At 35.3% G+C, this 27,876-nt stretch overlaps 1 protein-coding gene across 3 annotated transcripts in view; it reads left to right on the top strand.

The window, feature by feature from the left end:
• SWT1 (SWT1 RNA endoribonuclease homolog) overlaps positions 1–27,876 on the top strand; it is a 112,304-nt gene that overhangs the window by 20,178 nt on the left and 64,250 nt on the right. For all 3 annotated transcript variants that reach the window (XR_006386647.1, XM_044267290.1, XM_044267291.1), the window contains exons 6-14: positions 2,720–2,779; positions 4,206–4,335; positions 5,500–5,601; positions 6,430–6,618; positions 12,682–12,775; positions 19,892–20,037; positions 21,744–21,907; positions 23,178–23,316; positions 27,692–27,840. Coding sequence is in view for 2 of the 3 variants with exons in the window: in XM_044267290.1 (XP_044123225.1) it covers positions 2,720–2,779; positions 4,206–4,335; positions 5,500–5,601; positions 6,430–6,618; positions 12,682–12,775; positions 19,892–20,037; positions 21,744–21,907; positions 23,178–23,316; positions 27,692–27,840 (1,173 nt within the window). In the remaining variant the exon portion in view is untranslated. The remainder of the gene's footprint in view (positions 1–2,719; positions 2,780–4,205; positions 4,336–5,499; positions 5,602–6,429; positions 6,619–12,681; positions 12,776–19,891; positions 20,038–21,743; positions 21,908–23,177; positions 23,317–27,691; positions 27,841–27,876) is intronic.

Raw genomic sequence — 27,876 nt, forward strand, 5'->3', positions numbered from 1 at the left:
AGGTTGTATGACAGGAGTGTACATGGGCACGTAAGTTGTTCAGCATGACTAGAGTTGAGATGTGTAGAAAATCTATGTATAGGAGAGGTTGTGGGAGAGGAAGCCAGGGTTCAGACAATGGAGTACTTTGTATCCCATGGGAAGGGTTTTTTGGTTTGTTTTATCTTGTATCCTGCAGATGGTATGGAAAGCCAAAGAAACATAATCAGGGAAGCAGTGTAATCTGGTTTTCAGGTTAGAATCACTCTAGTAGATAAAACCATTGTTAGTTTTGTTATTTATACTCCTATTTGCCATCCGCAGGATACTGTATCCCAGTTCATTTATTTATTAAAGCATGGTAAGAGGAGGGAAACAGTTAAATGCCCACTGAGACTTTCCTTTTTAATAAGGAGAGGTCTTCAGAAACAACTGATGTGAGCTTTCCTGGTTTGGAGGAGTGACAGAACTTGTTGAAGTCCCTGGAAGTAGCCTGTGGTCAAAGAGAGTGAAGGGTAGTCAGGACCTAAATAAACAAACAAGACTTCAAACATCAGGAGTCATAGGAAATTCTGATCATAATCTCTACCTTGTTTGGCACTTCCTAATCAGAGAGAACCTTAGGGAATGGGTGAAATTTAAAGTCAGATGGAGAATCATGGGACAGTAAAGGTATCATGAACTTAGTGTGTGATGTATATGGTGTTATATATACCATATGAGGACTGATGTTGGGAAGTCAGGATGAGAGCCGAATTCCCAGTAAGCAATATATGATACACTTGTTTAAAGACAGTATGTCATTTCTGCCATTTTATAGCTGCCTGAGTTTGGTGTTATGTCAGAGAATTCTTAGATGATGATTTTGGTTTAGTGGTGGCTTTTGCTGAGTTCACTATTACCTGTACAGAGGGTCAGGTAAGTCTCATCTGCTTACCAACAGTGCCAGTGAAAACTTGGAATTAATAGATTTTCAACCTCTGCTAGAGAGAGAATTAAAGCACAAACCTCTGGCCCTCCACCCATGTAGAATACAACTCTTGCAGTTTTCAGCTTTTCCCCTTCAGTCATCTCCTAATCTTCAGGTTCCCTCTTTTTGTCATGTCACTTTTAGAAATGGGTCAGACTACTTCTGGGTGAAAATTTTCCACCACTGAAGGCCAGCCTGTTTATCTTGTCTGTGGCTCTTTCTGTTTCTCAGGGTGGCATGTAGTTCTGTTCTTAGAACAGGAGTATTTTCAGGGACTCCTCGGTGGCTCAGTTGGTTAAGCATCTGCCTTCAGCTCAGGTCATGATCCCAGGGTCCAGGACTAGAGTCCTGCATTGGGCTCCTTGCTCAGTAGGGGAGCCTGCTTCTCTCTCTCCTACTCTCCCTGCTTGTTCTCTCTCTCTTTCTCTCTGACAAATAAATAAATTCAATTGTTTAAAAATAATAATAATAAAAAAGAACATGAGTATTTTCAGGAATGTATATATGAGGGGCGCCTGGGTGCCTCAGTGGGTTAAACCTCTGCCTTCGGCTCAGGTCATGATCTCAGGGTCTTGGGATTGAACCCCGCATTGGGCTCTCTGCTTAGCGGGGGGCCTGCTTCCTCCTCTCTCTGTCTCTCTGCCTGCCTCTCTGCCTACTTGTGATCTCTGTCTGTCAAATAAGTAAATAAAATCTTAAAAAAAAAAAAAGGATTGTATATATGAATGAGTAAACTTTAAAGACTTTTCACCTTCTTTCCTTGACTTACTAGAATGAGGCTTTTCTATTCTAGGGACAGTTTCTCTTCTAGGGCCGATTTACCCCAGAGGGGGCATTTGGCTGTTGACTTGATGGAGACATTTTTGATTGTCAAGATTGGGAGGGAGTCGTGCTACTGGTATTTAGTGGGTAGAGGCAGGATACTGTGAGACAGCATCATGTACATCATAGCCCTTAAAACAGAGAATTATCCAATGCCAAGTGCCAGTAGTGCCAAGGTTGAAAACCCTACTCTAGGTATATGCTTCATTCTCTGCCCCCACCCTGCAAGGTTTTTTTGTTTGTTTGTTTTGTTTTATACTGGTTTTTAAAATTATGTTCAATTAGCCAACATACGATACATCATTAGTTTTTGATGTAGTGTTCAACGATTCGTTAAGCTGCATATACCACCCAGTGCTCATCACAACACGTGCCCTCCTTAATACCTATCACCCAGTTACCCCATCCCCTTACCCTCCTCCCTTCTGTAATCCTCTGTGTGGTCCCCGAAGTCCAGAGTCTCTCATAGTTTGCCTTCCTCTCTGATTTCTTTCCATTCAGTTTTCCCTCCCTTCCCCTGTGGTTCTCCATGCTATTCCTTATGTTTCACATATGAGTGAAACCATAGGATAATTGTCTTTCTCTGCTTGACTTACTTCACTCAGCATAATCCCCTCCAGTTCTGTCCATGTCAGTGCAAATGGTGGGTGTTCATCCTTTCTGATGGCTGAGTACAGCCACTCTGGGAAACAGTATGGAGGTTCCTCAAGATATTAAAAATAGAGCTACCCTATGACCCAGCAATTGCACTACTAGGTAATTAGGCCAAAGATACAGTGAAAAGAAGGGGCATGTGCACCCCAGTGTTCATAGCAGCAATGTCCACAAGAGCCAAACTGTGGAAGGAGCTGAGATGCCCTTCAACAGATGAATGGATAAAGATGTGGTCCATATATACAATGGGGTATATGCTTCATTCTTAACTAATAAAATTACTTTTCATTTCAGAGTTTTGAAGCTCCATGTTCTTCAGCATCGTTTGAAAGTATTCAAGATACAGATCAAGAGGTTACTGACATACTTATTTACTTTGAATATTTCAATGAAATTAAGTCAAAACAGTTCCTATATTAATAATAAATAATGACGGGTGCCTCTGTGGCTCAGTGGGTTAAACCTCTGCCTTCGGCTGGCTCGGGTCATGATCTCAGGGTTCTGGGATCGAGCCCCGCATTGGGCTCTCTGCTCGGTGGGGAGCCTGCTTTCCCCTCTCTCTCTGCCTGCCTCCCTGCCTACTTGAGATCTTTCTCTCTCTAGCAAATAAATAAATAAAATCTTTAAAAAAAATAATGACTATAAACACCTTGGTAATATGAAAGTAGTGATACCTCTACTTAAATCAATATGTACGTTTTTCGAAATTATAAAAAACTACTTGGAAGATATTTACATTTAATTGATCACCTTTTTGTCTTTGTTCCTAGTAAGCTCTAAATGGTTTGGAATAAAGAGCATGGAGCCTATAGCCTACAAGTTACATGAATTTTGATTTAATGTTACCATACTTTTGCATGCTTATGCCTAAGCTTACCAAAATTCAGTATGATATAAATCTGTTGGCTTTATTTTTCTAATTAGCAATAAGGTGAAAATGTTATTCAGTGAAAATGAGAGTACATGCATATTTATTTATTTTTTCACCTGTTGTTTCATTTCCCAGGTAGAATCTCTTGATTGAACCTCTTGGAATTATTGCATAGATTTTTATGTTTCTTGGTCCTAAATTAAAATTAGGCTCATGAAATACTTTGTAGTTTTCTATTTAAGGAAGACTTTAAAACCATAATTGATTGATTTTTGTGATAATCATTTGTATTTTTCTGCCCTGTGGATCAGTGCTTCTTGACAGAAGAAAGTTTTCTCTCTCCTACTCCAGATCTAGATGAGACATATAATTCTTAGCATCAAAATACATTAGGGAACTACTTCCCTGAAGTGAGAAGGGTCTTAAAATCTAGATTTCAAAAAAAAAATCTAGATTTTAGTTTTTGATGGCTCATAACTAATCTTAGAACAAGAAGAGGCTTATCATCCAGATGAAAGATAGTTGGCTCCCAAAGTACATTGATGTGAAAACAGGTTGAGAACAAGGTCTACTATGTACTAGGCTCTGTGCAAGGAACTTCATATTATTTAATCCTCACAAAATACTAATGGGAAACAGATGTTTAACGTTCCTATTTTGTAGATGAACAAACGGAGACCCAAGGTAGCTAAATAATTTCCTTGCTTAAGGTTACAGAGGTAGTAAAAGTTTTAAAAACCCTGTGTGTGGTTATAAATCTGTATCATTTGCCCATTCTACCTCCATATTTTGGGGACCTTTTTCCTACAAATCATCTCAAGTAAACTTATTAAGTTCATTGCTTTCTAATCTTATTAATTTGCAAGTAGATAATCCAAAATGTTTTACTGTGGGTCTTTCACAATTTAGATGCAGATAGTAGAAGAGCTCCATGCTGCACGTGTGGGAAAAAGTGTGGATTTGCCTGTGGTTTTCTCTTCCGGAGAGTTAACGAGTATGGAGATCGACTTGGTGGAAGATGATATACATTCCTCTGCTGGTATACCTTATCTGTACATGATGATTTCTGTGATCTGTGCTTTCTTAGGAGTTAATGAGCCAACATGCAATTTTTATAATATTTAGATGAAAAATGTTAAATTGTGCTCATTTGAAAAATAAGGTATGGTATATGTCTTCTAGTGCCAGTGTTCAGGTCTAATATGTGTCCTATTTGTTTTATACATCTCACATTATTAGGATATTTTAGACACATTTTCTCTTTCTCTTTTTTTGCCAAGGGTCAGGAATCAGGGTTATCTTTTATTCTGCTATCAACTATCAGAGTTGTCTTCTATTCTTGCCCTAAATCATGACTTTTGACAGTTTCAATTATGTAAAGCACTGATCAGAAATAGAGAACAATTGACGGTTACTGGGGGGAAGATGGGCTGGGGGTTTGGATTAAATGGGTGATGGGTTAAGGAGGGCCCATGCAGTGATGAGCACTAGGTATATCGTATGTAAGTGATCAATCACTAAATTCTGTATCTGAAACTTATAGCATAATGTATGTTAACTGGAATTTAAATAAAAACTTAAAAATAATGAAGATTTTTCAAAGGTATTATATTCATGGATTTCTTATTTATGTAGTAAAGTTTTGATCATTCTTCCCACTCGGAGAAGGTGATAGATAATTACCCAAAGCCTGTTAGCATACTATTTTGAATTTATAAAAATATAATGCTACATTCATTCACATCATACTTTTCAATTTACTAAGTGTTTTCCTGTGCATTAACTTACCTGATCCTCACAATGGCCCTATGAAATAATAATGCTAATGTTACATGTTTTCTTTCATTTGCACATATTTATCTTTTCAATTATATTTCACTCACAGTGTATTAAAATTAGCCTATAAATCCCAAGTGTACCACTACTAGTGATGCAGAATAAGGTTTGGCAAACAGTTCCTACTGGAACAAATCAGTTTATGATTAAAAATGCACTCAAGCAATTCATGATGTTTTATTGGTAGATAGTTAAACATTGATTATTGTTCTTTTAAGGATTAGAATGAATGCAGTTTTGTTTTTGTTGTCTGAAGGACTGCCTTCTCTTAAGAATGCCATCAAAGTTCTATGATATCAAAACTCTAGTTATTGTACAAGTCTGTTATCAAAGGTCTTGAAATCCTAACTTTGCTCTTTTTCTCTAGCAAATACTGCTTCAGATAAAAAGCTTCTAATTGTTATTGACACAAATATTCTGATGAATCACCTCAATTTTGTTAGAATTTTGAAGACAACAGAAATTCCAGGTATTTATAAAGCCTAATTCTGATTTTCTTATTTGAATTGAAATTTTATATTAACAATGATGTGGGTATTGTTTTCCCCACAAATACATTTCCATTTAGATATGTTATGAAGTATGTATCTTTTTTATTTTTTTAAAGATTTTATATATTTATTTGAGAGAGAAAGAGAGAGCATGAGAGGGGAGAAGGTCAGAGAGAGAAGCAGACTCCCCACAGAGCTGGGAGCCCGATGCGGGGCTCAGTCCTGGGACTCTGGGATCATGTCCTGGGCCAAAGGCAGTGGCTTACCCAACTGAGCCACCCAGGCGCCCATGAAGTATGTATCTTAAAATATATATTAATCAGCAGAAGTTAAAAAAAAAAAAGCCTTCACAGGTCAAACAATCCAGAGTTACTCTTCTTTGATCTCCTACAGTATCTGTTTTTTTTTTTTAACATTCATTTGACACTTACATCTGTTGTTCTTTTAAAGATTTATTTATTTATTTGCGAGAAAGGGAGAGAGAGAGTGCTTATGCACAGGGGCAGGGGCAGAGGGAAGAGAGTCCTAAACCGACTCCGCCCTCAGAGCTGGACATGGGGTTCATTCCCGACCCTGAGATCACAACCTGGGCCAATATCAAGAGTCAGATGCTCAACCCACTACAGGCACCCCACACTTACATCTGTTTTTAATTACCGTTATTTATATATTACCACTTCATTTAGACCGTGAACTCCTTACTTTAAAACTTCCAATGCTCCTAAAGCAGTTCAGTTTAGTAGTTTAATAAATATTTGTTGACTTAGAACAAATAGAAGAAGTAAGAAATCTTTTTTATTTTTCAGGCTTTGACAAACTCGTGTTAATAATTCCCTGGGTGGTTATCCAAGAGCTGGATCGTATGAAGGCAGGAAAACTGCTAAAACACGCCCAGCACAAAGCTGTGCCTGCAGTTCATTTCATCAATGACAGTCTCAGAGATCAAGATCGAAAGCTATGGGGCCAGTCACTACAGCTTGCGTCGCAAAAACTTTGTGAGTATTGTTCTCTCAAGGTGTTTCCTGATTAAGGTTTGTTTGGCTGCTGACTCACTGAGGGAAGACGGTGCAGAACTTTAAAAAAAAATTGTGAGCATTGGAATGTGAATGGCCAGATGTAGTGATGCTTAGAAGTATTCTAGTAATCTTGTTTCAGGCATTCTTGGATTTTTATTTTTCTGCTTCTAGACCTTCTTAGGTTATGTCTCTATTTCACAGATAGTGACTCTATAGTTCTGTATGCATAATTTTCCATATTATAGTACTTTGGATTCTTTTTTTTTTAAGTACCAGTATTGAGTGATGAGGCCAGTAAGTAATCAAGGTTTCTAATCTGTCACTGATTAGACTTTGTCACTGTGTAGTTTGTATAATGCAGCGAGAGGCATTGTTTTCCTCTGGTTTGTCAGAATCTGTAATAAGGAGGTGTTTGTATAATAAATGTCCATGGATTCATTTTTTTCCATATTTGTTTCTTTTCAGTCATTTTTAAGTCATTTTAGTCTTAGAACCTAAGTATGCAATGTCATATATATATATATATATCTAAATCACTTTGAGGGGAAAAAAGATCTATGTGTAAAGCAACACTGTTGACTCCGCAGAGTTTATACATATATTTAGAGGAGGATATATTTTATTCTTTAAAACCTTGTTTTCAACTCAGAATCATTTATATATGTACATTTATACTAACTTAAATATCACAGACTTATGTTGTCTACTCATATATAGTATAAGATATGAAAAAATTCATTCTATGATGAACCTAATCATGGTATTAACCCTGAGAAGGCTTTCGGCATAGTCATTTAGTCTTAAATCTTTGAAGAAGGGCCTCCATCATTCATTCATTCATTCATTCATTCATTTTCTTTACAGATATTTATTAGTGCTTGGTGTGTTCCATATACAATCCTTAGGCATTTTGAGCAGGAGCTTCATGTGGTATTTTTAAAAGCTTTCAAAGGAAAACCACAAATATTAGAGTTAAGAAGATACTAAAATTTTGAACATTTATGTTAAATTGAACATCTCAGGTGGTCTTTTTTTTCACTTCTCATTATGAAACATTTCAAATGCAGAGGTCAAATATGTATGACTCCTTGTGTACCTTTCATTCTTTTTCAGTAATTATCAATAGTTTGCCATTCTTTTATTCTCTCATTTTCTTTTCTCCTCTTCCTACTCTTGGAACTCCTGCAGTAGTTTGAAGCAAGTCCCAGATATTGTAAGATATCATTTTTACTCATAAATACTTTGATATGTGTTGCTAACAGATAGGACTTTTTTTTCTGAACAGCTACATCATTAACAAAATTAATCCCAATCTAAACCATGTCAGTAAAACCCCAAACCTTAAAAGGAGAGGAGAATTTTTTTTTACTCTTAATCTTTTACTTTTTTTAGTTTGTTGATATAAACTGTACTTTATTATATAATACTTTGGATAAGGATGATAATGATGGATAATACTTAACATAGCCATTTTTTTCCGAACCCTTTTACAAGTATTTTAACAGCTAATATCTTGTTCAGACCATACAGTACTTGTGGAAGTTATTAGCCCCATTTTATAAATGAGGAAATTGAGACACAGAGGGGTTAAGAACTTGATCTAAATAACATGTCTATTTCTTCAATAGATTTGCTTTGAAAATTATTTTAGAAGAGTTTTCAGCCACATTTATTATTTATAGATGCTTGGTATGTTTCTTTTGACTTTTCCATGTTCATATGCTTTTTTGATGCTTTGACTTCCTCAGTCTCTGCTTTTTTTGATGACTAAGGAGAATAAGTCACAGTAGTGGTCTCAGACTTCTGTGTTGTTTTAATTTCTGGGTGTCTTTATCAAAACCCATATTTTACTTCAGTGTTTTGAAGGGTATTATTAGATTGTAGTTTTTATTAAATTGCTGAAATTGCTTTTAGTTATAAGGTCATAGATATAATAATAGATTATTTGTAATTGTCTGTGTCAGCTAAGCCCTATATGTGTTTCTCTGTATCACTGTTTTCTTCATTGATCATTAAAACATTACTTATAGGGCACCTGGGTGGCTCAGTTGGTTGAGCTACTGCCTTCGTCTCAGGTCATGATCCTGGACTTCCAGGATTGAGTCCCGCATCAGCCTCCCAGCTCCTTGGGGAGTCTGCTTCTCCCTCTGATCTTCTCCTCTCTCATGCTCTCTCTTTCTCTCCTTCTCTCTCAAATAAATACATAAAATCTTAAAAAAAAATTCTAAATTAAAAAAAAAATTACTTGTATCAAGTACAAGGTGCTTAATAGGTTTATTCTGTTGCTAATGATTTTATGATACCCATTAGAAATATCTTTAGGCTTTTTAATCGTAATGAAATTACATTTTGTATTCTAATGATAAACTAATAGTCTTAGGAGAAAACTCAATTCAGGATTATTATTATTGTTTTAAAGATTTTATTTATTTATTTGACAGAGAGAGAGATCGCAAGCAGACAGGCAGACAGAGAGAGGGGGAAGCAGGCTCCCTGCTGAGCAGAGAGCCCAGTGCCATGCTGGGCTCCACCTCAGGATCCTGAGATCATGACCTGAGCCAAAGGCAGAGTCCTAACCCATTGAGTCACTCACTTGCCCCTCCATTCAGGATTTTTTTTTTTTAAATTTTATTTATTTATTTGACAGACCAAGATCACAAGTAGGCAGAGAGGCAGGCAGAGAGAGAGGGGGAAACAGGCTCCCTGTTGAGCAGAGAGCCCAGTGCCATGCTGGGCTCTATCCCAGGACACTGGGATCATGACCTGAGCTGAAGGCAGAGGCTTTAACCCACTGAGCCACCCAGGTGCCTCTCAATTCAGGATTATTGAGTAAAATTAAAGTTCCTGTTTGGAAAAAAGCAAAAGCAAAATGACACTTTATAAATGTCATTTATAAAGACATTTATAAGAGCTGGTCATTTGCAACCAGCTCTTAGTAATTGCTGCTTTTGTGTTTTTTTCCTTTTACATCATCAGTAAGTATTACAGCAATGTATTTTTTAAACAAGCATTTTTCCATTAAAAAAAAGAAATGTAGATTATGTTAAATCGCCTTTATGGAATATCATTTTAGCCTGGTCCTTAACTCTTTTCAAGATTGTATTTATTTAATGTTGTATTTAGTAACATGAGAGGTGAATAGGATTTGAAATTTGATTGATCTGAGTTTATAACCTGACCTGAGGAAAGTTAAAGATGAGGAAACTAAGGAAATAAAATGGGGAAAAATAACCTCCAGCTCAACAAATGATTGTGAAGATTGTTTGAGTTAAAGTACCTGATGGTTTATAGCCTAGAATAGGTGATAATTCTTTTGTGTCCTTGTTATGTGAAAAGCTTGTATAAATTGACCAGAAAAACAAAAAGATCCCCTTTCCCTAAATGAACAAAGATTATTTTATTTATTTATTTATTTGATAGAGATTACAAGTAGGCAGAGAGGCAGGTAGAGAGAGAGGAAGGGAAGCAGGCTCCCTGCAGAGCAGAGAGCCCAATGTGGGACTTGATCCCAGGACCCTGGGATCATGACCTGAGCCGAAGGCAGAGGCTTTAACGCACTGAGCCACCCAGGTGCCCCTGAACAAAGATTATTAACAGGTGATTCATAGAAGAAGAAGTACAACTAGTCAGCCTCTTGTTCGCTGCAATTATTTTCCTCTTTGTCATTTTGAATGTTGTTAATTTCTTACATATAGATATTTTTAGTTTAGATCTTTCATTTTTTTCCTTTCTTCTTTTTATTGCTTCTAAGTTTAGAAAGTTATTCTTTTGCATCATACCAGTGCTTTGGGAATATGAATTAGTAACTTCTCAGGAGAGCAGTTTATCAGTGTGTTTTAAGAATCCTAAAGATACAATTTCCTTTCTAGAAATGTTCTCTAAGTCACAATCAGAGATGCTGACAGTGATTTATATAAATAATGTTCATAACACTATTTATTAATACAGCAAAAAATTTGAAACAACTTGAGTGTCTAATAATTGGCAAAGTTACAATATTATAGCTTTGTGAAAGAATACTACTGTTATTTCAAATAAATGACAAAGTAGGATTTAAAAGAAAAAAAGTTATCCCAAATTTGTTAGATTATGCATTATATACTTATAGGTGGGGAATGTTGGATATATTTAGCTGATGGAATTATGAGTTACTTTAATTTTCTTTGTATTTTCCAGATTTTCTAAGTTATTTTTCTTTTATAATTAGGGCAAAATAAAGTTATCTGCCACCCCACATCTCCACACCACATATTTTCCATCATTTTTATATTTTCTTGTATTATATTTTTATTGATTCATGTATTTGCCAAATACCTATACCAGCACTGTTCTGGGCCTACATCAGTGAGAAGCAGTTGAGAAACTTAAATTCCTAAATGCTTAAATATTAAACATCATGCTAACTATAATTTATACAGGATTTTTTGGGGTTTTTGGTGTTCTGAGTAGAGATCATGCTGTTGTGCCACTTAAGCTTGAGTTTTACATAATGTGTATTACTTAAAAATTACTTGCTATTGCCTCTTATTGGGCCAATTGTTTCTAAAAATTTTCTTGTTTCATTTTCCTGGTTAAGCAGTTTGCCCAGGTTTACATGTCTAGTAAGTGGGAAAGCAGGGATTCAGAACCAGATAAATCTATTTCCAGAGTCTTTGTTTTGTTCACTTTTGAACAGTACCTGAGCAGGGGCTCAAAAATACTGTTGATTAAGTACTTCATGAATATTCTTGCAGTTTTAGGTGTGTTTTCAAGCCCTGCATGTTCTAGAAAAAGTGAGAACACAGATGATCATCAATTTTATATAGAGTGGTATACTGTAACCTTTAACCTTCTTTCATCTTCTGATTTATTTGTGATTTTTTGCTGCCCATTTTGCCTTATTGTGATACTGACTCTGTGAGCTAAAAGAAGAAAAATTGGCTACTGTACTATATGTCTGCTTGGCTTCCTGGTTTTCTGATAAAAGAACTGAATTGTATCTTCAGGCTTATGCTTTGAGATCAATTCAGTTCTGTCTGGACGTCACTAGAGGTAGTGGCTCCTCAAAAGTTTGTTCTTGTACATCCAGTTACTTCGCACAGGGGCCTGGGTACAAATTCAGCCCTACATAAAAATTCATTCCTTGAATGAATGAGTTTTCTAATTTGAATGTTCAGAGGACTAAGTAATATAGGCTAAAAGTTGAGGGGAAAAAAAAGCTATCGTCTAGAAACAGAGTTTTGAGGCTCCTTGTCTAGTATTTCTTGAATCTTAGCGTATAAGAGACTCACCAATGAGTTTAAATTCGTGCTTGGGTCCAGACTTTAAAGATTCTTATCCAGAAGTGGGTCTGGGGTATAGCCCTGAGATCTTATTATTAAGTACCTGAGGGAGTTTGGAGGCAAGCAGTGTAAGGACTTAGGAAAAACATGGTCTTTGATCTTGTTTCTACACACTATATCATTTTCACAAAAACCAAACTTTTACATCATGCTTTAAGGCTTACAAATTGCCAGAGCACACTCTGTCAGCCATTGATTAACACTTGGTAGGAATTTTTTGTGTTTTCTGTGTAGGGTCCATATCACCTTTTCCTGTGGATCTCTAAATGTTAATTGCTTAGATATTAAGGAAAAGCAGACACATGAAAATGGTTCCGTTGCTGGTAGAACTGTTATTCATTATTTTACAGACCTCTTTTAAGTGGAGACCATTTTAAGCATGATACAGGTGACTGGATTGTGACTAGAATTAATAGCTTTAGGTTTCTAGTATGGCATTTAACGTATTGATCACTTTCTTTTGTGTTTATTAATAGTCATATCCTATTCCATTTTAGTAGTAAACTAACTACTTTGGTAATTCTACCTGAATTCTACCTTGTTTGGAATTCTACCTGAACTCTAGATCCTGAATTTTTAAGGCATTGTTTTGCTGTGTCTTATTTTTCTCTTTTTATTTAAGGAGTGTTCATTCTTTTAGATGTTTTTGACCTGTAAATACAGCCTAGACTGTCCAGATTTTTAGTATGCTTATTGATTGTCACTTTTGCTAAATTTCCAGATGGACTGAGTGACGAGAACAATGATGATCGAGTATTAAAATGCTGTCTTCAGTACCAGGAATTAGTCCCTTGTTCTGTTGTTATTCTGTGCACGTGAGTTTCATAGTCATTCCAAACTTTTTCATTTTTTATTTTTCTAAATAGCAACTATACCAGAGAATTTTTAGGAGTCATATTCTACCCACCAGATTAAGGATCAAAAATGGACATGATTTTCAAGATGTTCCAGGAAGCATTTCAATTTTGTATCACATTCTTATAACATGTTAGCTATAGAAGAATGAGATTTGAAACTTAGGAAGGCTTTTTTTTTTTTTAAGATTTTATTTATTTATTTGACAGACAGAGATCACAAGTAGGCAGAGAGGCAGGCAGAGAAAGAGAAAGGGAAGCAAGCTCCCCGCTGAGCAGAGAGCCCAATGCGGGACTCGATCCCAGGACCCTGAGATCATGACCTGAGCGGAAGGCAGTGGCTTAACCCACTGAGCCACCCAGGTGCCCCTGAAACTTAGGAAGTCTTATTTCAGTTTTTTTTTTATGTGACATTCAGAAACCTTTTATAAAAGCTGGGGACAGCCAATTTAATCTGCCAATAAGATAGTTCAGAAATAAAAGTGTGACAGATTTTTGATCATGAGGCAAGAAAATTAATTAATTAATTAGTTTGTGGGGAAGAGGCAATGTCTGTTCGTAGAGTGAGGGCTGGAGTTGTGACTCTCCCACTTACTAGCCTTGTGTCCTGGGAAAGTTGCTTAACTTAGTTTCCTTATATATAAAATATAGGGGGATAGTAATTCCTGCCTCCTGGATTTATTGCAAGGACTTAGATAATGTATACACATAAAGGACTTAGGGTAGTGCCCAGTACAGGAAATGATCTCAGTAAGAGTCTTCTCCTCCTCTTCCCTTTCTTTTCCTTCCCCTCCATTCTCAATTAGTATTTTCATAACTTAGTTCTAAGGTAAAACTAACATAACATTAAGCAAAATTGTACTCATTGTCTATAAGAAAAAGCTCTGAAGGAACCAAGAAGAGCAATTTAAACTGCCGTTTTAGTCTGAATTTTATTCACTGAAAAATGGAGTTCTTTTTTTTTTTGTTTTTTTACAGTTTCACAAACATGCCTAAATTCTATATGAAATACAGCGATTATAGAAATGAATAGCCCTAAGGTTTTTCTTCCAAGGGGGCGAGGTCAGTTATCATTTTAAATATATGGAAGCATTGAATCACTGTTATATACCTGAAACTAATATAATGCTGTATGTTAACTAAAGTGGAATTAAAACTTGAAAAAACCTAAAAAAATTTTCATTTTAGTTGTCTTCAAAGATGGTGGTATTCTATTTGGAATTAAAGGAAATATTAAAGATTTCTGTCTCTAGGTTATTTAAAATTATATTTTCACCTAGGGCATAATATATTAGCTTGGAGTTTGTGGAAGGTTGAAATAGTATAATATGTTAATCATTTTGAATTTGAGATAAGCTAAATTTGAGAGATAAATTATATATTGTTGCTTTTTTAGTTCAACTTAGAATGAAAATTAAACTGGTGAGACTTTATCATTTCTCCATTATTTCTGCAGTAACTGTTTTAGGAAAGCAGATATAACATTTTTAGTGAAATGAAAATTTGAAGTCAGACTTTACTTTTAATCTAGCATTATGTTCCCAGGGGAGCCTGTTTTTTGTTTTTATTTTTATCTGTAAAAGGCCAGAATCGTTCTACTGTGTAAGTGCCACCTACTTAGGAGAATACATTTACTTTACTTAAATGGTTGATGGTGACGATTATGATGATAATATTGATAATGATGCCAGGAGAACTCTTCTCCAACACTGTGTACTATACGTAATTCCAAGTGTGTTACTTTACATTTACAATCCTGAGTGTGGGCCAGCAACCCCTAGTTCATACCTCTATCTCTCTCTTCTGAATTCTATATTCATCTACTATTTGCTTTCTCTACTTGGGTGCGTTATAGACATCTGGGACATACCATCTCCAAAAATGAGCTCTTGATTTTTCTTTCTAAATGTTCTCCATCTGAACAAAAAATGCCACTTTCCACCCATTTGCTAGAGCCAGAAATGTAAGAGTCATTTTTGATAACTGCTCCTTCCTCATACTCTATATCTGGTCAATTAATGGGTCCCGTACGATCTTTTCTTCATCTTTGTCATCATGCTATTGTTACACTTCCTTTTTGACTCGAAGACTAATTTAGGCTCTCTACTTTCACACTTGCTCTCCTCCATTTATTCTTCAGAAAGTAATAATGGCAATTTTTCACTCTTAATTAAAAAAAGTTTTGTTATGGAGAATTTCCAATGATAGTCAAAGTGAAGAAGAATTAATAAACGCCTAAGTATTCAGCTACAATTATAAAAATTCTCCCATTCTTCTGTTATCTATATCCATTCACTCCCTGTTTCCACTTATTATTTTTATAAGGTTTTTTGTGTTTTGGGTGAAAATGTACAATATTGAAATGCACAAATCTTAACTATATGATATTGGATATACTGGTGTAGCCTATATATATATATACACATATGTGCGTGTGTGTGTATATATATATCCCTCTCAATATATAGAACACTTCTGTCTTTCCAGAAAATACTCTTTTGCCCTTTGTGCCCTTTTTCTGGTTTCTTAAGGTGGAAGCTGATATCACTTGTTTGAGACTGCTGTAAATTTACCTGTTTCAGTTGCATCCCACAAATTTTGATGTTTTGTTTTATTTTCATTCAGTTCAGTATAACTGCCCTTTGATATTTAGATGTTTGTTATTTAATTCCAAATATTTGCAAATTTTCCAGTTTTCTTCTTGCTATCAGTTTGTACTTAAGTTCCACCTTGATTTGAGAACATTAATTTATATGATTTCTTTTATTTTTTTATTTTTATTTTTTTAAAGATTTTATTTATTTATTTGACAGAGAGAAATCACAAGTAGATGGAGAGGCAGGCAGAGAGAGAGAGGGAAGCAGGCTCCCTGCTGAGCAGAGAGCCTGATGTGGGGCTCGATCCCAGGACCCTGAGATCATGACCTGAGCCGAAGGCAGCGGCTAAACCCACTGAGCCACCCAGGCGTCCCTATATGATTTCTTTTAAATTTGTTAGTTTGCTTTATTGCCAAGAATTTGGTGAATGTTTTACATGCATGTAAAAGAATTTGTATTCTGCTTTTGTGGGTAGAGTATTCTATAAATTTCAGGTAGGTCACGTTGTTTGATAGTATTGTCCAGGTTTTCTATGATGTTACCAGTTGTCTGCTTATTCTGTGACTGTTGAGAGAGGAGTATTGAAATCTCTAACTATAATTATGGGTTTGTTTAATTCTCCTTTCAGTTCTGTTTGTTTTACTTCATGTATTATAAAACTTGGTAATAAGATGCATACATTTGTAGGATTGTTTAGGGTTGTCTTCAGAGAACTGACCCCTTTCTCATTGTATAATGTCTCTCTCTGTTCCTGAAAGTCTTCTTTGTTTAGTATTAATACTACCATTCCAGTTTTGTTTTGGTTAGTACTTATCTGGTATATTTTTTCCCATCGACTTACTTTTAACCTGTGTCTTTATAGTAAGGTAAGTATTTTGTAGGTAGCATGTTGTTGGTACTTTATTTTTGTCCAGTCTGACAACTTGTTTTTTTTTGTTTGTTTGTTTGTTTTTTTTTTTTTTTTTGAGAGAGAGCACAGGCAGGGAGGGGCAGAGAGAGAAAGACAGAGAGAATCAAGCAGCCTCCACACTCAGTGTGGAGCCCAGCATGGGGTTCAGTCTCACCAGCCTGAGATCATGACATGAGCTGAAATCAAGAGTTAGACACTTAACGCACTGAACCACCCACGCGCCCCACAACTTTTCTTTTAAGTGATAAGTTTATACCACTTAAATTTAATTGGCTGGATCAAATCTACCTTTTTGCTAATTGTTTTCTATTTGTTTCATCTGTTCTTTTCTTTTTCTTCCTTGAGTTAATTGTGTATTTTTTATGGTTCCACTTTATTTCCATTATTGAATAATTATACCTTTTTGAAAAAACCATTTTAGTGGTTGCCCTAGATATCTTACTTGATCAAAGTCGTCTACCCTCAAATAATAATATATTGCTTCATGTTCAGTGTAAGGATCTTATAATGGTTTTTTTTTCCCATCCTTTGTGCTATCATCGTGGTATATGTTACTTTTACAGAAATGATAATAAGCACTTTTTTTTTTTTAAGGTTCATTTATTATTTTAGTAATCTCTGCACCCAACATGGAGCTCGGACATGTGATCCCAAGATCAAGAGTCAAGTGCTCTTCCAAGAAAGCAAACCCGTGCCCCTTTATGTTCTATAGTTCTATAGGTTCATTAAACACACAGGACTCACTCCTTGTAAACACTCAAAATTAAGGCATCAGCAGGGCCGCCTTCTTTTCAGAGGCTCTGGGGGGAGAATCCATTCTTGCATTTTTCAGCTTTCAGAGGCCACCCACCTTTCTCAGCTTGGAACTCCTGTCCTCCTCACATGTTTTGTTACTGTATTTGCTTTCATCATTTGACATTTAAAGCAATTAGAAATAAGAAGTGAGTATTTTAAGTTAATATTTTATTTTCATTTTTTGCACTCTTCATTATTTTTGTAGATTCAAGTTTCTGTTTCATGTTATATTCCTTCTGCCTAAACAGATTTCTTTGACATGTGTGTATCTGTTGGTAGTGAAATTCTTGGTTTTGTTTGTCTGATAATATCTTCATTTCTTAATTTATTTTTGAAAGATATTTTTGCTGGATATACAGTTCTGGGTTGGCTTTTTTTCCCTTTCAATATTTTAAAGAGGTCACTCCCTTTTCTTCTAGTTTGTATAGTTTCTGATAAGAAGTCTGATGTAAATGTTATCTTTGTTCCTCTATGTAGGTAAAGTGCCTTTTTTTTTTTTTTTTAACTTTCTGCTTTCAAGGGCTGTTCTTTGTCTTTTGCTTTTGCAGTTTATTTTAACAGTTTTTAGCAGATATATCCAGGTGTGTGTGTGTGGTGGTGGTGGTAGGGAAACGGGTAGAGAAGAATTATTCCTGGTTGATGTTCTCTGAGCTTCTTGGATCTCTGGTTTCCTGTTTGTCTTCAGTTTTAGATAATTCTCAGCCACTAGTTCTTCAAATGTTTCTTCTGCCCATTCCCTCTTTTCTGCTTCACCGATTATAGAATTATACTATAGTAGCCAGTTTCCAAGATGACCCCAATGATTCTTGCCTCTTAGTGTTAATGCCCTTGTGTAGTCCCCTCTTGCATTGATTGTACTTAGGGTTGGTTGTACCAGTAACATACTATCACTATCAGATTAGGTTAGAAAAATTAGGAATTAGGTTAGAAAAATTAGGAACACTGGGACTTCCTTTTCAGGAACTCTCTTGTTTTCTCCTCTCTCAAATCACTTGTTTTGTGGAAGCAAGCTGCCATGCAGTGAACAGCCCAATGGATTAGACCTGCATGGTGAGTAACTGAAGCCTCCAGCCAAGAGCCTCGTGAATGAGTGTCAATTAAACCTTGAGATAGCTGCAACTCTAGCAACAGCATGTTTCAGCCTTTTGAGAGACCCTGAACCAGAATCAACGAGTCAGGCTGCTCCCAGATTTCTGACTCTTAGAAGCTGTGTGAGATAATGTTTGTTTTAAGCTGCTGAGTTTGGGGATAATTTGTTACACGGTAATAGATACATAATATAAGCATGTATGTTGGATTGTTTGATATTGTCCTACAGCTGCTGGATTTAAAAAAAAAAAAAAAACCTTTATTCTCTTTTTATTTCAGTTTGGGTAATTTCTTTTGACCTGTCTTCAAGTTTGGTAATTTCTTTCCTTGCCTATGTCAGTTCTGCTGTGGAGCCTGTTTTAAAGACCTTCTTCATTTCTGTTACTGTGGCTTTTTTTTTTTTTTTTAATTGCTAGCAGTCACATTTAATTTTCATCTGTGCTGAAATTGCCCATGTAATTTTGCACGATATTCACCTTTTCCACTAGAGCCTTTAACAAATTTAATCAGAATTATTTAAAATTCCCTATCAGATCGCTTCTACATCTGTGTCACATCTAAGTCTGGTTCAGTTGATTGCTTTGTCTCTTGGTAGCATGTTGTGTTTTTTTTTCCTGGGTAGAATTTATACGCAGATTTTAAGGTTCACATGTTCTGTGGCTTCCTCCCTTCTTCAGTTCCCCCCTTAACTTTTTGTCTGCTCTGGCTAGTCCTGAACATAGTCTTCTGACATTCCAAGTTGCTGCGGCTGTGCTTTCTGTTGTAGCCATTGATGAATTAGAGAATTGAATGCCCTTGGGCAAAGAGATAGAACCATGTAGCTCTTACCGAAGCAGTACCTCTGTATTGAGGGTAAGCTTCCCTCCAGCTCCTGCCTTCATTTTATTTCTCCTGAGTGCCTTCAGATAGGCTTTTTTTTTTGTCCACATTTTCTAATCCTCATCAGTGGGAAGATTGGTCTAATCAATTTACTCTGCCATTAGCAAAAGCTGGAAATCTGTTGGATTCCAGAACAGCAATTAAACACAGATCTGATCATGTCACTTACCCACTGAAGCCCTTAAATCTTTCCATTATTAATGCCCTTGGCTTTCTCTGTAGCCACATAAACTGGTCTCATGCACTATGCTGTAATCATACTTCCTTCTTTCAGGAAATAGCAAATTCTCACCATTTGTCTTATGTTCACTGCTAGTAAATTTGTAATTGTCTGCCACGTGGAAATTATTTCTCTTTGGCTCTCTGTTTATTTTTTTTCGGATGATCATATTCCTATGTTCAAATCCAGCTCCAACTTACAGGTACAATTTTGGGCAAGTTACTTAACCTCTTTACACCTCAGTTTTTCATTTGTGAAAGGAGAATAAAAATGATACCAGTACTACCTATAAGGTTTACTGTGAGAATTGGATGGATTGACTATAGACACACACACACACACACACTTAGAACAGTGCCTGGTATCAGGAAAACACTCATATATAATAATTATTATTTTCAGAAATTCATATGCTGTGACTCTACTGTGTGTTAATTCCTTTATCGTCTCTGTTTTAAAAAACTTATCCTTTGTTAATATACATGTTGAGAATCATCCACCTCTGATTAGATCCAATGTGTTTTGAGATGTCATGTGATTTATCTTATAAAAAATAAAATATTTTTTCCTCCTAACCCCAACCTTAGGGATGATAGAAATTTAAGAAACAAAGGCCTAATAAGTGGTGTGAAGTCACTCAGTAAAGAAGAATTGAGTGCAGAGTTATTAAACTTATCTCTGAACACAGATGTATGTCATCAGCCTTGTATATCTAAACAACAATTGAAAGCAGGTAGTATTCTTACTACAAATAATTAGAAATATATCTTTTATGTATCGACATTATTGATAACAATTGGAATTAATAGTAAATTTTCATCTTGTACGTTTAAAATGACATTGAAATATTTGCCGGCACACAGATGTTTAGAAATAAAATAGAAAGAAGGAAAGAAAGAGGGAAAGAGAGAAAGAAAGAAATGAAAATTACAATGGTAATCCAAAAGAACACAGTTAACATTATTGTCTTCTACATATGCTCTTACAAATTTGAATTTTTGTCTATACACTTGCATATATTTTTACATGTTTATAATCACCATGCACAGGCTATTTTGTACCTTTAAATTAATAGTAGCTACAAGAATATACAGGAAATAATCATTCAAAGTGGAGAGAAATTTTTAGCTTCCTATTCATAACCTTCTATTAATGCAATAAAAAACTGAGTAATAGGAGTTCGAAAGATTTAAATAATAGTTTTATTTTATTTTATTTAAGATTTTATTTATGTATTTGACAGACAGAGATCACAAGTAGGGAGAGGCAGGCAGAGAGAGAGAGGAAGGGAAGCAGGCTCCCTGCCGAGCAGAGAGCCCAATGTGATGCAGGGCTTGGTCCCAGGACACTGGAATCATGACCTGAGCCCAAGGCAGAGGCTTTGAGCCACCCAGGTGTCCCTAATGGTTTTATTTTTAATTTTAAACTAATACTTAAGAAAAGTGAAGGTAGTATAATTTTTTGTTTTGTTTTGTTTTTTTGTTTGTTTGTTTGTTCGTTTTTTTACCAGAATAATCTGTCCTATAGCTTGGTATTTGATGGAATGTTACATTAAATTTGACATAATTTAAAAACACATTCCAACCCTTCTCCCTGTGTTGGCAAAATAAATATTGAAGTCTTTAATATTATATATACTTCTTATGTGTAATTGTATAAAGATTCACATATTTAGTACTACTGCTACTTATCTTTTTGGTAATAAGATGTCTTTTGTCATAATGTTCAAAATGACATTTAGATGGAGGAAGAGGATGTTTTAGTTTATGGTGTTTCAGGGGTAACATGCTTTTGTTGTCCATTCTGTTGCTATCACTTTAAGTCCTTAGTTGGTATTTGTGGAGATAAGCCACTTAATATTTTGCATTTTGCCATAAAGAAATTGCTGTTGTCTTCAGGTATCAAAATAGTAATGTTAGTGAAATGATAATCAATTGAAATAATGAATATTTGCTTTAAAAGTGTTGGCATAAAGGTAGTTAAACGAGAGATTTTGGTTCTTTCAAAACAATTTACTGATGAGACCTACAATTGGAAGAATACATTATGTTTGGAAGAAAACACACTTTGATCCATAATTGTTCATTTTCTATTATCGATTGATGAAAAGCATTTTCCTTTTTTTGAGAATAATAAAACTAAAATTATGGTTAAAACAGTACACATTTCCTAAATTTGTTTTAGCAAAAAAGATTTTGTTGCCTTTTGTCATTTTGCTAATGTGATGTATTTATGTTGTATCTAAGGCAACTATTCTACAGATGAATGTTTCTAAATACTGTCTAAAGAAGTGAAGTATTGGTTTGGTTTATGTGTAATTCAAATACCAATTATATGCATAAAATGTTTATTATTTATGGCCAAATACCAGTTATATATGTAGAATATTTACTGTTCTATTGGTGTCTTAAATAAAACCTATAACTATTTGTTTTAAAGAAGCAACACTGTTAGAAGAGAGCTATAAGGAAGAAACTCCACATTCTGGACGACCCATTATACTTGAAAGCATTATATCGGATCTTGAAAAATCTCTTGGAACAGCTTTATCTTCAATATTAGAAACAGAAATGAAAATTGCTTTTGGAAACCTTTGGATGGAGGTGATCATTTTAACTCTATAAGTTGAAAATTTCTGTTTCATTGCTAAAGATTTATGACCTTATCTTAGGAAATATGACTTGTATAAAATGTGTAAGCTTCATTGGGATGATCTATAGCCCATTATTTTTTAATAGTTTTTGAAATAACTTCTTGAACATTAAATGATAGACATTTCCTAAAGATTAGAAATGGTATTTTATCATTTATTCTTTTTCAGTGAACAAGTATTTATTAGGTTTTTACTGTGTGTCAGGCACATTGCCCCCATGGAGCTCAATTTGAATTCAGAAAAACTTCTATCTTCTGTAGTTTTTTTGAATTAGAATGTCTACTATAGGGAATTCGCATAGCAATATGTATTCAGAAAAGAAGTGTATATTTTGGCTTAAGTCATATAAATATGAGAAAGTATATAAAAATGATCATTATTAGCAAGACAGTTTATATTTTCTAGATTCATATCTTTTCTGCAATCAGTAAAATAATGCATTTAGCCAAAATGGTTTTTTTAGTTTAGTTAAGGTTTGTTTGCTCTTCATATCTATAGCCAGGAGAAATGTTTTGTGCCCTGCCCCCCCCGCCCCGCCCCACCAATTGTAGATTGTATTTATACCAGATATTCAGTGAGATTCTACTACTTTTAATGTGATTATTTGCTGTTTCATTATATTATCAAGTACTGAACCAAAATGATGAGAATTAATCAGAAGATTCTAGGAGGGTTGACTTAAATTGGACATAATATCCATAGGAAAGTCATTGCATATGAATGATTCAAAACCGGATACACTGACATCTTGTAATATTAACTGATTAATCTCCTTTATAAACATGTCTTTGCAGGAGTGTAGCCAGAGTTAATGGTAGTTGACATCTTCTTTCTGTATAGATTTTCCTGCAGCTATATGAACTAATTAGATCGATTTCTTCCTAGAATTGACTATGTTGGAAAGTAAATTGTCCATCTTTTCTGATTGAAACTATCTTCTGATTAAGACAGTGCTTTTGCTTGGCACACATGCACATTTTGTTTTGCACATAGTTTCTAAAACTATAAGGATTAATACTAATATGAATTTTACAAAAATAATTTGCAATGGAATTAGCACTTTAAGATTATGATTGGCTTTTAACAAAACATCTTTTAATTTAAAAAGAACCCAACTATTTTGCCCAGAAATGTATGTAGGAATGCCTTAATAGGTACTTTTAAATAATAGGATTAATAAATAAATTAATAGGTGGTAATTATTTCAAAATACTTTTTAGATGCTGTACTTGAAACCACCATGGACTCTAATTCATTTATTACAGTGCTTTAGAAAACATTGGTTGGCTGTATTTGGATTAGTTATGGAGAAGAACTTGCTTTTAACCATTGAGAGCCTATATGAAAATCTCTGTAAAGGTATGATTTTTTTATTTTGTCTTCAGCAATGTTATGTTAAAGTTGATATATTCCATGGAATGTGAAGATGAATTATGAAGAAACTTGTCCATTATTTTTTAATCATTTATACTTCTGATTTCTAAAGGGAGTTTGTGGCAGCTGCATGAATGGACCCAGGTCACAGAGCTCATGACTATTCATGGTATCACTCTTGATGTTCCTAGACATAGTGAATATATTATTTTTTATAATATTTGAAACGCTTTAAAACCATATTTTACAGTTTATTAGGTATATAAATAACATTTAGATTTTTTGGAAACAGTTTTATTTATTTATTTGACAGAGAGAGAGCAAGCACAAGCAGGGGAGCTGCAGAGGGAGTGGGAGAAGCAGGCTCTCCACCCGGCAGGAAACCTGGTGCAGGGCTGGATCCCAGGACTCTGGGGTTATGACCTGAGCTGAAGGCCGATGCTTAAGCCACTGAGTCACCCAGGTGCTCCTGAAATTTAGATTTTTAAAAAATTTCTTACTGTGGGGCCACCTGGGTGGCTCAGTGGGTTAAGCTTCTGCCTTTGGCTCAGGTCATGATCCCAGGGTCCTGGGATCGAGCCCCACATGGGGCTCTCTGCTCCACAGGGAGCCTGCTTCCCCCTCCCCCTCTCCCTGCCTCTCTGCTTACTTGTGATCTCTCTCTCTGTGTCAAATAAATAAATAAAATCTTTAAAAAAAATTTCTTACTGTGTTAAAATTTCTTACTTTTGTTAACACACAAACTTTGACCACATTTCATGTACTAATTTTAGAAGTAGTGTATCAAAGTACCTACCTAAAATATATGATAAAGGAATAGGATGAAAAAAAGTTTCTCTGCTAAGAAGAAAAAGATGGGAAAAGCACTGTTGGAACATTATGAAAGCCCATGTTTTATGATTAGACTAACCCTGAGAAGTTAAGTGATATATCCAAAGTCAGACAACTGGATTTTTCTTGCTATACCTTTAAAAAGCAAAGTTCATATGTAACAGTTACTAGGATGTTCAGTTGGTCCTTGACTTTTTTGAACTTCTGACATGAAGTGATCTATTTATTTTAACGCATTATTTATATCCTGTCTACTTTTGAAAAATAACCGTGAGTATGAGAGGGCCATTAAGTAACAACCTGAGCACAAGATGGTTTTAAGCCAACTTTAAAGTCACAAGAGTCAGGTAATGAAGAATAAGAAAGATAATTTTGCCATAAAACATGTGCAAACAATTATTACAAAACTTGAACACGGATTTTAACACTAAGCATCCTGGAAGCTAAAAAGGAAACATATTCTGTGGGAGGTATAGCACAACCCTCTATCCTTCCCGTGAAGTCTAAGTTTTTGGAAAATGTTTTGTATCTTTGGGGACGCCTGGGTGGCTCAGTTGGTTGGACGACTGCCTTCGGCTCAGGGCGTGATCCTGGAGTCCCGGGATCGAGTCCCACATCAGGCTCCCAGCTCCATGGGGAGTCTGCTTCGCTCTCTGACCTTCTCCTCGCTCATGCTCTCTCTCACTGTCTCTCTCTCTCAAATGAATAAATAAAAATCTTTAAAAAAATAAAAAAAAAATGTTTTGTATCTTTGAAGACTGCCTCAGGGGATTTCAAGCACCTGGTTTGGTGCCTTATGACTTTTAAAAGTTACTAATTTGGGGGCACCTGGATGGCTCAGTTGTTAAGCATCTGCCTTCTGCTCAGGTCATGATGCCAGGGTCCTGGGATCGAGCCCCACATTGGGCTCCCTGCTCTTCGAGAGGCCTGCTTCTCCCTCTCCCACTCTCCCTGCTGGTGTTTCCTGTTCTCGCTCTCTCTCTGTCAAATAAATACCAATAAAATCTTCAAAAAAAAAATAAAAATAATAGTTACTAATTTTTAAGTTAAAGACATTTCCAGGCATTATCTTTAACAATAGAAGTTATTTATAAGTGGTATTATATGAAATATGGAATGACTTATTGGATGCCTCTTCGGAGCACTTTTACAAGGTATATAGAAACATTTTCCATTATCTTGAATGGAAGCATAATTTAGTAGGTTCAATCAAAAGGGAAAGTTCCTAAATCATAAATGATCTTGAACAAGATTTAGATTTAATAAGGTATATCTAGTTACCATGTTCCATTTTTCTCTTTTTCTAGGGATGGTCAGTGTTTGTTTTTTGCACACAGCTTAGCGATTGTAGGCAGCAGTTCTAACAGGGAATAGGAGAGAAGTGAAGAGATGGTGACTTCCTTTTGCTCAAAATTCATTTTTGGAATCATTGTGTGCATAGTTTATTGATCCTTGGTCTAGAAAAATCTGATGCCTAATGTTTACTGACTTGTAAAGAATATATAATAGAATTATAAAAGCCTCTTCTGCCCTAAAGTAATTTTGAGTTAGGAAAATCACAGTTTATGATTTTTTTTTTTTTAAACTATCTTTTTTTTTTTTTTTTTAAGATTTTATTTTATTTATTTGAGAGAAAGAGACAGTGAGAGAGAGCATGAGCGAGGAGAAGGTCAGAGGGAGAAGCAGACTCCCCATGGAGCTGGGAGCCTGATATGGGACTCGATCCTGGGACTCCAGGATCACGCCCTGAGCCGGAGGCAGTCGTTTAACCAACTGCGCCACCCAGGCGTCCCACAGTTTATGATTTTGTTTACTGTCTTTTAAGAGTATCCTCGGCTGTTGAATTATGTATATGCAGTTAGCTTCAGTTAACTTCTAAAGAAGAGATTCTTAGATCAGTTCATAGAAAATTGTGTGTAAAATGATTAGTAGCTTTTTAAAATTTTGTTATCCATATTAACTTTAGTCTAAGTGATTGTTGACCTTATATAAGCATTAAAGTATTTCAACCATGTAGATTCCTTTTTATGTTGTGACTGGGTACTGAATTTATCATTATTTCCCTTTAGCACAAAACCTTAGAAAGACTTCTTCTAAGACAGAAATCAAATGATTAATTCAGGGACATAAGCCCTATTGAACATTGACTACATACTTACAGAAGATGTGCCTAGTTTCTCCTTAGGAGATTTACTGAGTTCACAGATCTGCTTCTGTCCTATATGCAGCATCTCTTATCTGTCTTTCCCCACAGGAATTTAAACTAGTCATTGCATTTAAAAATAACTAAGTGCTTCCTAAGGAAATATACTTTTCTGTCTTCGTTTGATAAAGGGGAAGCCAGAAGCCTGACTACAGCCATCACATTAGATTGAAATTTCTGAATATTGTATAATTAATTATTAAAATCTACTTTTTATTTTCATTTGACCTTTCAGTATTTCTATGCAAATATTTGTATAAGTGATACAGAGTTTTTAAAACTCATAGTGCCAGCAAAAACCCATGCTGGTATTTCAGAACACAGAAGAGTTTCTGAAACTGTGAACATTAAAAGAAAACAGAGTGCCTAGGTGGCTCAGTTGGTTAAGCTCTGCTTTCAGCTCAGGTCATGATCCCAGGGTCCTGGGATCGAGCCTCCTGAGGGAGTCTGCTTCTATCTCTCTCTCTGTCTCTCCCCCTGCTTGTGCTCCCTCTCTCTGTGTGTGTCAAATAAATAAAACATTTTAGAAAAAATAAAACACATTGTAGCATGTTTATTTGAAATGCCCTTGAGAACTGGTATATAGTGCTCTACTCTAATAATGGAAAGATTTCTTCTGTTCTAAGCTTTGGTGACATTAGAAATTTGCTTAACTTCATTGTTGATAACTTAAAATCTTTGAAATCATTGTCACCACCTCTCCTAATTGGTTTGAGAATTTAAGGTAAGTAAGATTAGTTGAAAGAAAATTGTTACACCTTTGAATTATGTTTTGTAGATTCACTCACTTTGCTAATTTTTAAGGAAAATATTCTGCTAGCTTGTGTTGCCCACAACCCACCGTTACCCAAATTATTTATATTTTTCTAAAGTTGTGTTAGTTGTGTTGTGCAGAGAGGAAAGATGATTTTCAACAAATCTAGTATTAGATTTGTTGTAATGGAATTGGAAGGCAAATCACTACATGATTAACTGAGTTGGTTATGAGAAATACTGCATGTAACTTACTGCCAAGTGAGTTTTCTGATGCCCTCCATAGTCATCTGTATATGAAACAAGATCCGCCTTGAAACTCTGCAGTTTAACTTGTTTGGTAATTCTGTCTTCTGAAGAATACAGAGTACCCGAACCAACTCCAAGAACATTCTTTTGCTAAATTTAATTGTAATGCTTTTTATGCCAGAGAGGGAGAAGAGGAGTGGTGTGTAGGCGTAAATGTATACTTTTCTTAAATTTCATAATTAACATTAGATTGGTTTTCCAAAGACATTTTTGTCTTGAATACTCATGCTTACCTATTTTTTCCTTCTTAATTTCTCTTACCAGCTAACAATGCAGTGGATTTTACAACATTGAAATTTCTGCTTCAGGATTCTAAAAGTTTGCTACACGCTTTCAGTACACGATCAAATTATGATGGTATTCTTCCACGGGCCTTTGCTCAAGTCAATGAACTACTTCAAACCTTTGCAGAGGTAAGATGTCTTTGGAATGCAATTTAGAGTAGCTAA

This window comes from Neovison vison, chromosome 10, assembly GCF_020171115.1.
Source record: "Neovison vison isolate M4711 chromosome 10, ASM_NN_V1, whole genome shotgun sequence".
NCBI lineage: Eukaryota > Metazoa > Chordata > Mammalia > Carnivora > Mustelidae > Neogale > Neogale vison.